This window comes from Tenrec ecaudatus, chromosome X (genome assembly GCF_050624435.1).
Source record: "Tenrec ecaudatus isolate mTenEca1 chromosome X, mTenEca1.hap1, whole genome shotgun sequence".
NCBI classification, from domain to species: domain Eukaryota; kingdom Metazoa; phylum Chordata; class Mammalia; order Afrosoricida; family Tenrecidae; genus Tenrec; species Tenrec ecaudatus.
In genome coordinates, this window is record NC_134548.1 from 112,367,950 (window position 1) to 112,378,232 (window position 10,283).

The 10,283-nt window shown below is 48.9% G+C and overlaps 1 protein-coding gene across 1 annotated transcript in view; it reads right to left on the reverse strand.

Annotated features, from left to right (window-relative positions):
* Nucleotides 1–4,131, reverse strand: part of LOC142433653 (glycine receptor subunit alpha-4) — a 41,245-nt gene extending 37,114 nt beyond the window's left edge. Inside the window, exon 1 of the mRNA XM_075538437.1 lies at nucleotides 3,935–4,131. Within this exon, the coding sequence (XP_075394552.1) occupies nucleotides 3,935–4,131 (197 nt within the window). The remainder of the gene's footprint in view (nucleotides 1–3,934) is intronic.
* Between the last annotated feature and the right edge of the window lie 6,152 nt (nucleotides 4,132–10,283).

Here is a 10,283-nt window from a genome sequence, read left to right on the forward strand (position 1 = left end):
TGCCATCAGCATTATGAAAGCATTTTCTTTTTTTTAACGTTTTATTAGGGGCTCATACAACTCTTATCACAATCCATACATATACATACATCAATTGTATAAAGCACATCTGCACATTCCCTGCCCCAATCATTCTCAAAGCATTTGCTCTCCACTTAAGCCCTTTGCATCAGGTCCTCTTTTTTTTTACCTCCCTCCCCGCTGCCCCCTCCCTCATGTGCCCTTGGTAATTTATACATCGTTATTTTGTCCTATCTTGCCCTATCTGGAGTCTCCCTTCCCCCCCTTCTCTGCTGTCCCTCTCCCAGGGAGGAGGTCACATGTGGATCCTTGTAATCAGTTCCCCCTTTCCAACCCACTCACCCTCCACTCTCCCAGCATCGCCCCTCACACCCTTGGTCCTGAAGGTATCATCCACCCTGGATTCCCTGTGCCTCTAGCCCTCAAATGTACCAGTGTACAACCTCTGCCCTATCCAGCCCTGCAAGGTAGAATTCGGATCATGGTACTTGGGGGGAGGAAGCATCCAGGATCTGGGGGAAAGCTGTGTTCTTCATCGGTACTACCTCGCACCCTGACTGACCCATCTCCTCTCCTAAACCCCTCTGTGAGGGGATCTCTAGTGGCCGACACTTGGGCCTTGGGTCTCCACTCTGCACTTCCCCCTTCATTCGATATGGTATATATATATATATATATATATATATATATATATATATATATATATATATATATATATACACATATACATACACACACACACATATATATATATACACATACATATATTCTTTTTTTTTGCATGATGCCTTATACCTGGTCCCTTGGGCACCTCGTGATTGCACTGGCTGGTGTGCTTCTTCCATGTGGGTTTTTTTGCTTCTGAGCTAGATGGCTGCTTGTTCACCTTCAAGCCTTTAGGACCCCAGACATTATATCTTTTGATAGCCGGGAACCATCCGGGAAGCATTTTCTTTCTACTCAACCCTTGGTATCAGCTCCTCATATTTTTTCCTCCCTCCCCTCCCCCTTTTCCCTCATGAACCCTTGATAAATTATAAATTATTATTTTCATATCTTCCATTGGATGACCATTATTTTATCCCATCACAATGATGGGCAATAATTTACTTATTGTTTTTTGCGTTTAACTCATCTTTTTATTGTTATGATATGTAAATAGGCTCTCCAACTTCTAGGAACATCAGAACCACCTCCAGACCTTGTTATAAAGAACAAATTCTTGGGTTCTGGCCCTGACCTGCTCAACCAAAGTCTCTGGAGGGAGGTGCGACCCAGGGCTGTACATTCCATCACCTTTTCCTCAGCACCTCTGACAGCGTGGGCCTGAGGGCTACACACTGGAGACCCTGGGTGGGGCAGTCAGAGTTTGGCAGACCAGTGGAAGCCCCCAGCCTCCAGAGCTGAGAGGGCCAGATTCTGCGGAGCTTAGGGGGTGGGGAAATGATCCTGCACCTGCCCAGCGCCCCTTCCTGCAGAGCCTGGTGCTGTCTGCTCTTTCTTGGAGTCTCGGATTAATCCTCACCTCCGCAGAGGTGTCCTACTCAACACGACAGGCACAACACACTGTCCTTTGGTTTGATGACCTTTATCATCATGTGAACCTCACATTCACATCTCCCCACCACACACCACACACAGAATGTATATTCATTCCATGGGGTCAAGCCCTGTGTCCTTTGGGCCATTGCTGTGTACCCTAAGCATCTACCACAGTGCCAGCTGCACGGTCAGTGCCAGTTCTCTATTTCTGAATGAATGAATGCTTGGATGAATGGAAGTATGGTTGGGGTGGCACTAGTGCCCGCCCCCTCACCCCCAGCTGGGATGACAATGCTGGGTAGCAGTGCCTGGGAGCTGGCAGTCCAGCTGCTTGCAACACCCTTGGTAGGTTACACCATCCGTGGGTAACACCACTCACTAATGGGCAGGAAGATGACAAAGGAAGGGCCCAGGACCCTTCTTTCTAGATTCTAGTCCCTCTCAAATGGTGAAGCAACCGGAGAAACCAAGGCAGCCTGCACTCGGGCAAGAAGCCAGGCCACAAGCCACTTTCCCCACTGGTTGACTGGGTACCCAGAGGCCCGGGGAGAGGAGAGGACCTGGGACTTACTGCTCTCTCTGCCTGTCCCAGCTGACTCTCCAGCTTCCTGGCCCCTGAGGGTTGGCCTTCCATGGTGGCTCCTGTACACCTGCTGCTGCAGAGTCAGGGGTGGGGGCCGGGGTCTCCATAGCTTAAGAGCAGTGGTCGCCATGGCAGTGCTCGCAAGGGGGCCTAGAAAGTGAGGAGCCCCATGGTACCTTCCCCTAAAATTCCCGACCATGCACTCGGACCTGATTGTATTCCAAAAGGAGCCCTGGTGGTGCCGTGGTTAAGTGCTGGCTGCTAAGGGAGGGGTCGGTAGTCCAGACCCCCCAGCTATTCCCTCAGGGGGAAAGACGTGCCCATCTCCTTCTATAAAGATCACAGGCTCAGACACCCTTTGGGGTAGTTCCCCTCTGGCCCATAGGGTTTCCCTGAGTCAGAGTGATGTGATGGCAATCTCGCTCTCCTTTTTCTTAACAGTGCATATTCTGAAAAGAGTAGGGGGAGGGAACCGAGTTCAGGTAAGCTGTAAATCCCATTCTTGGCATCAAGTTCCCTCTGGAATGAAAACCAGGTCCCAAGGGACAAACTACAGATGACTATTGGACAGGAGCACCTCTGGAGAGCCAGCACTTGCAATGAGGGGCAGGCAGCTAATGCATCGTGATGCCTGTGTGATAACATGTGTCCCCAACACTCTTTGGGGCAGGCACTCCTGTTGCCCCTTTTTGGCAGATGAAGAGACACACGCTTCGTCAGACCACATGTGTTTTCACAGTCACCTGCCCCCGGAGAGGCGCTGCTGGGGAATAAACACAGACAGCCTAGTCCCAAGCCCGGGCTCTGATTCCCTACACTCTCAGACAGATCTCAGACCTAGGCAAGCCCTGCCCTCCGCCCAGGGTCACGCAGGCAGGCCATGCCAGAGCTGGAGATGGGGCCTCCTCTCTCTCCCTCACTGAGGCAGTCGCCCCTGCACAGCCCCAGTCCTCCCTGCACAGTAGGGAGCGTGCATCCTCCTCTGTGCAGCCAGCTGCATTCCAGCCGCCCAGGCACAGGGCTGAGGTCTCTCCAATCGCACGTCTGCATCGTCACTCAGAAGGTCCTAAGGCTGGGAAGCACGCTGGGAAGAGGCCTTCTGGGCTGGATGTCGAATTTTGAGGAGATGCCACCCCAGGCTAAAATTGTGCCCACTCTCGGGTCCTCTGAGAAACCTCCCGCCTCTGCCCTGGCAGCTCTCCCTGCCCTGGGCTTCCTCTCTGGGGAGTTGTGGGGGCTGGGGAGGCTGGGCCCCTCCCATCCAGGGCTGTTAATGAGGAGTTTTGTCATGCCCAGGCGGCAAAGATGAATAATTCAGGGAAGGAAGCTCAGGAAAGGTTATTGTTCCAGGAAAGAGTCCCTTGACAGTGGGGAGAAGCAGACAATGATAGCATCTTATTGTGAGAGGAATGGGGGGCAGGAGTGACAGCTTGGGGGGTTGGAGGGAAGGAAAGTTTCAAAGGAACCATACACAGAATTATTAGGGTCCTTGTCAAAACTCTCTTTGTCACTTAGGAGTTAAGCATACTTAGCCCCTTACAAAATCCCTTGTAATAGGTTGGCTTTTGCCCCATCAAGCTGTGATTTCTTTATGACCCGTTGCCTATTTTCCTGAGAGCAGTGTGGTAATCTCTAGGGGTGCTGGCCTGTTTTCCTTATTCATTGGACTTTTAAGATGATTAAGAGTGCTCGGAGGGGAGGAGGGCAGATGGCGAGCAGCAGTGACATGCATTCCCGGGCCTTATTTCAGTGCCAGGGGAAAAGCAACAAACTTGCAGAACAACTTGCCAGCTTGTGTTGTATCTGAGCACATTGCGCTCCCGGGCATGGAGGAGCTGTGGGGGAGGTGAATTCTTGGACAGCATCCTTGAAGAGAAGACATCAAATGGTTTGCCTGCAAGGTGCTGCGATCCGATTTCTGACAGCATGCGAGGTCTCTTCCCACTTTTCCATTTCTGGCGTGCAGCACCATGGCCCTGGATCATCCTTGTCTGAAGAGGGGGCAGCAATCTTGGAGTGAGAATTGCTCTATGACACCAAAGTAAGGTCTCCAATGCTTTCTGGACCAAGGGAGCCCAGTGGTATGAGGTCTTCAGTCCTAGAATCGGAAACAAGATGCATTTTCATGCCAGCTTTCTCACTTCTTAGCTGTGAAACCTTAGGCAATTTGCATTTGCCTTAATGTCTTCATCTGGAACGTGAGTAACAGGCAAGATCGCTGTGAGAATGACAGGGTTGTAAGTGTTGTGTAGTGTTCCCTATACTGTAACACTTCTTGCTGTACGAGGGATATATATTTTTTAAATAGAAAAGGACACGTTGTAAGCCACATTCTCTTCCTGGAACACCTTTCTAACTAGCTGAGAATGACAAATGTGACTAAGGAACAGTCTGTCAAGCAAAGTGAACTGACGGGCCAGAGAGCCAATAGGGACTTTGGGTGGGAATGCCACTTTTCTCTCATCCTGGGGAGCTTAGCTTTAGAGTCAAGATACCTGGGTTTGGTACCAGTCTTGCATTTGCTAACCATGTGAGTTTGGGAAAAATAACTTAGCATTATCGTATCTAAGTGCTTTCATCGATAAAATGGAATGAATCATAGTTTCTGTCGGGATCGTCCTAAGGTTTATATGACTGTGTGCATGCAGAGACCTTGACACAGGTCCACAGATACATAATAGATGCTCAATTAGATGCAAGCTGTAACTCCTCCCTTTATTTGGAGTAATTAACAAACTTTGAGGTAATACACATAGTAGGTTTCATTAAAAAAATTCCTCATGGGATACCTATTAGGTGCCAAGCAGCTGTGTGGCTGAGTGAAAGTAAGCACCCTTCCAACTCTAAGCTGTTAAGGTCTTAAGGAGCCCTCGAGATGTCATGGGTTATGGGATGGGTTGTTAATCACAAGGTCAGTAGTTGGAAACCATTAGCTGCTCCAAGAGAACGATGAATCATTGTGCCCCTGTAAAGAGCGGCCGTCTCAGAAACTCACAGGGCAGTTCCACTCTCTCCTCTAGGAGCGTTATGAGTTGGAATCGACTCAAAGTCAGTGAGTGAGTGAGTGAGTGTTATCGTTGGTGGCACAGTGGTTAAGCACTTAGCTGCTAATGGATGGGTCAGCGATTCACCCCCATCCAGTGACTCTATAGAATAAAGGACTTAGTAACCTGCTGTGAGGTCTCTCTCTTCGGCTAGATTCCAACCTCAGTCCTTGGCTCCGCGCGAGAAAGATTTCACGCCGAAGCTGGGCTCGTGATCCAAGTGAATTTAATGAGAGTTCAAAGAAGCTTCAGGTTTTACGCGGCACCCATAGGATTCCTTTGACCATGCGGCCTGGCAGAGACTGCTCCAGGTCACGCAAGGATCTCTCCTCCCACGAAGACGACCAGACAAGCCAAGCCAAGCCCCCTCTCCCTCCCAGTTCCTGCCTTTTCAAGGATTCCCGGGGGAGGCGCGGTGAACGACCCCCAGGTCGATCCCATTGGCTGAATTGCAATCACCTGGCCCAGGTGGGCTGCTCCAGGTGTAACGCCCATCCGAGCCCACCGGCGGGAAATCCAGCTTTGTCCTATGCTGACTCTCCTGGGCATGCGTCAATGGACTTTCCCATTCCTGATGCTAGCTAACTAACACTGCTTCTGTAAAAATTGCAGCCTAGGAAATCCTCTTCTGTCTGAGCGGGTCTCTATCTATAAGTCAGAAACAGACTTGACAGCACGCAAAACAACAGCATCAAGGCCTTGGAGGTTGAGGATGAAAGGGAGATGGTTATTTTTTCAGTAGACTGGGATATACCTACTCACTAAGGGAATTGGGAAGAATGTGTGGATGGTATGAGGCACCAGGGATCGAGAGGAGGAAGGAGTGTCCAGTTCCTTTTGCAATAGGGGAAGCCAAACCTGCCAAGACAACAAAATTAGCAAGTAACCCTTTACTAATGAGAGACCTGAACAAGAAGCCTACGGACATCCCTTGAGTTCTTTTCCCAACTCAACGCCCACCTTTGCCTTGCCAAAGCAGCTATTCAGGAAAGGCTGTAAGATTCATCCACGTAGCTGTGCTCCAGAGTCAGTGAGAGCTGCGTGGGGACTATCTCCCATGCAGAGGCCAACTTCATCGTGTCTGTGTCAGTGAATCAGCTCCAGCCCCAAAGGTCCAGCTCCAGCCTCCCTTTCCGGGAAAAATCCTTGCTAAATCAGTGGCCAGTGGGCATTATAAAGCCTCTGACAGGACTTCAAGGGCTGCTCACTTTGGTACATGACTGACTGCCCATTCGTGGGTACCACCACCTTTCAGAGGGCAGACAAAACCAAATGGGGCCTGTGGCACTAGGACTCCCAGACACACTGGTGCCACCTTCCCAAGAGACTTGCTGCGAGGTGCTGCCTAATATTGGATGCTGGCTCTGCCTCACCTCACTGTTCCTTTTCCTCTCTCTGCTGTGTCCCCTTCCTTCCACTTCCACATCTCCACAGGGCCCGTTTAATTTGCTCAGTATTGAAATCATCCTAGGCAAAGCAGCCAGACTCTGCTGCTCACTAACAACTGGATGGAGGCCTGAGGAGGCCTGAAGGCTTACTGGTTGCCATGGTGAGGAGTAGGCCCTGAGAGGATTAAGGAGCTGGAGCTTTTTTGGTTGTTGGTTTTGATGACTCTTGTTTGCTTTTCTTCCCCCACCTCTTTCTCTTCCATTCCCTTCCCGCCCACCCTTCCAGAGTCTCAATCCACTGAAGCAGAAGGTGCACAATCAGCTAAGGAGCTGGCCTGCCCGGAATACAGGCTGCCCTGCTGAGGATAATTGGGGTGGCCTTTGAAATGCAGATTCCTGGGATGTCCAAGTTTGGAGCACAAAATGTTGCACCTTTGTGGCATGGTGCAGTGTCCTCAGGCGGAGAAGGACTGGGGGTGGAGGAGAAAGACTGCTCTCAAAACCTGCCATCCTTTTCTTATTCCGGGCCACAGAATAGGAAAGACTTGAGCAAGCTAAACATCAGGAGTTTGAAAGGAGGAAAAGGGGAGGCAGCTTAGTGCCGGCAGTCAGGGATCTTCTGCCCTGTGCTTCCCACACCCCAAGGTCCTTTTTGACGGGAGTCCAGGCGCCCAGTCCTCAAACCCTCCCTGAATCATTGGCGTCCCTCACCACTGTTGACCTAGATAGAGGATATTTGTACAGAAAAGATGAGCACCAGAAGGGTGTAAGAAGGAACGTGAAGGAATTCATATCTTCATTGTCATTGTTAAGTATTGCTTAACGAACCCAAATGAGCAAGCTGCTATCAAGTCAGTTCTTAAAGCTACCAGTTTGTGTGTGTGTGTACGTGTGTGTGTGTACGTGTGTGTGTACGTGTGTGTGTGTGTGTGAGAGAGAGAGAGAGAGAGAGAGAGAGAGAGAGAGAGAGAGAGAGAGAGAGAGAGAGAGAGAGAGAGAGAGAGAGAGAGAGACCGCGCTCCACGGGATTCCCCATCTGGTTTGAGGGAACTAGCATTGCCAGACCTTTCTTCTGAGACACTTCCGGCAGGGCATAAAACTCCGAATTTTCAGTTAGCAGCCAAGCCCACTAACGGTTGGCACCTAAATAGTTCGCTTCATTTCAACTCTTTGCTCTGAAAAGGGAGACAGCTGATTCCAAGAGCTTTTGTGGATTGGATACCTAGACTCCAGGCAAAAGAAATGCTGTCTTCTTAATTGGTATTCTGGAGCCGCGGAACAATGAGAAGGGACTAGGGCATGCAATGGCGAACTAGCACAGTGGCTAGTATCAATGATAAAGTCTCGGCATCTCCTTCTTTCTCTCTGTTATTCCCTAGGTTTTGTGCCACAAACGCCACTGGAATCCCATTTCAGGCTTCTCAGTTCTAATAGGAACTCAGTAAATGGATCCCAAGTTAACTGCTCTAGGACTAAGAAGCACAGGAAAGATGTACACTATGCACCCAAACCAAACCCGTTGCTGTCTAGTAAATATCGACTCCCAGTGACCCTAGAGGACAGAGTAGAGGGTTTCCAAGGCTGAAATCTCTGTGGAAGCAGACTGCCATGCTTTTCCCATGAGGAATGATGGATGAGTTTGAGCCATTGACCTTTCAGTTAGCAGTCAAGTACTTTGACCACTCCCTGGGAAACCCTGCCCCTTCCCCAGTGAACCAGATCCTTCTGAGCTGATCTCTCTCCCTCTGATTTAAACTGGCCCAGAAGATCCCCTTGGCAGCAACTAAGGCCCTAGAGAGCCACGCAGCTAGTTCTCAGTCAGTGTAATAGTGCATGAAACAAAGAAGCAGAGGAAGATGCCCAGACAAATACCACAATATCATGTGAAGGTAGGTGTCCGTCAGGAAAAGACAATGAGATGGGAGCTACTAAAGAAGGGGAGAAATAAGGTAAAACAAACCAACACTAGAACACAAGATAAAACAAAATGGGCTATGTATGAATGAACAGTGTAATTCTAACAGTATTACAACCAATGCAATTCTTTGAATTTACGGTTCACCTGCCTCTCCACCCCCGCCCCCCAAAAAATGGAGAGGGGAAGAAATAGAAGAAGGTGTAAGAAAATGCTCAAGAGGATGTCTGGCCACCAACACTGTGTCAGCAAATGTGAGTTTCCTGTCACCTGCCTCACAGTTCCTTTTTCTCTCTGGAAGTGACCTGGAAGTGATTAGGGAAGACTAGGGGTCAGGACATCCGGATCTGTTCTTGAGTGTCAACTGGACCATCTGGAAGAGGTTTCCCTGGTGGAAGACACCAAAAATGAAACCTGAATGTATTTCATTGACATATGAGCTCTCTTCACCTCACTTCTCCTAGTCGATCAGCTTTATACTGATATGTTGGTCCAAGGAACACCATCAGCTAGGTTTGCCAGCCTGGCCATCCAGGATTAGGTGAGATTACCCTTACTGGGTATACTATCTCCTCAAGGGTGAAGAGTAGCTTCATCTCATCTCCTGACTGATCTCAACATAACACCTATCCAGAGATTTCTCTGGCTGCTCTGGGTTATGGGCTACATAGCCACCATGGGGAGGGACCCAAGGAACAGACATCTGAGAGCTGGTTTAAGAAAACTGTCGTAGCAGTATACCCACTGCTATTAAGTTGATTCCAATTCTTACAGATCCTAGAGGACAGAGAAAAACTGCTTCATATGGTCTCCAAGGCTGTAAATCTTTAAAAAAAGTTTTATAAATAATTTTATTAGGGGCTCTTACATCTCTTATAACAATCCATACATCCATTGTATCAAGCATATTTCTACATATGTTGCCATCATCATTTTGAAAACATTTTCTTTCTACTTGAGCCCTTGGTATTGGCTCCTCAAGTTTTTCCTCCCTCCCAAGGCTGAAAATCTTAATGGAAGCAGAATGCCAAATTTTTCTCCTTCAGAGCGGCTGGTGGATTTGAACCACTGACCTTGCACTTAAAAGGAGAGTGCTCAAGCACTGCACCATCAGAGTGCAGTGGCATAGAAAATGAACCCAAAGGTAGAGGGGAGATTTTGTTGAAGTTGCTTAGCCAAAACACTGAAGGGGAGGGTCTCAAGCAGGGCCTGATCAGAAAAACCTGTTTTCCATTTGTGTCAGCCTTGTCTTCTGCTACAGGTGGGTCAGTGTAGCCCAGTCTGGCTCAGTCTAAAACTGGGCCATTTAGAGTTGTAATAGCCTTCTGGGACCTGCTGCCAAAGGAGAGAAGTAAGAGAAGCCATGGGAAAAAGCGTTGCTCCCAAGAGTATGGTTTAAAGAAGCACAATCCATGAGAATTTTGAGTCGTGACTATGGAAGCTACCAGATGGGAATGCCTTATGTTTCCAGTCTGAATGTGACCTATTTTATAGTTTGGAGATAACATTCCCTCCTTGAGGTCCCCACACAGAACCAGGCCAGTGTTCTAAGAGCGAGGAGAATAGTAAAGATGGGAAGGGAACAGACAAGGATGCTGGGGGTGGGGTTGGGCATAACAGAGAAAGATCTTTGGAAAGAATAATTGCTTATTATTTCCTCTTCAGTTCTTCGGAGCTGAGTTTCTGCTGAATAGGATACTTATTGGGCCTGTGTCAGGACTTGAAATTGACCTTGGTTTGGGGGGTTCTAAGGGCAATGGAGACCTAGCCTTACCAGGCCACAAAGCTGC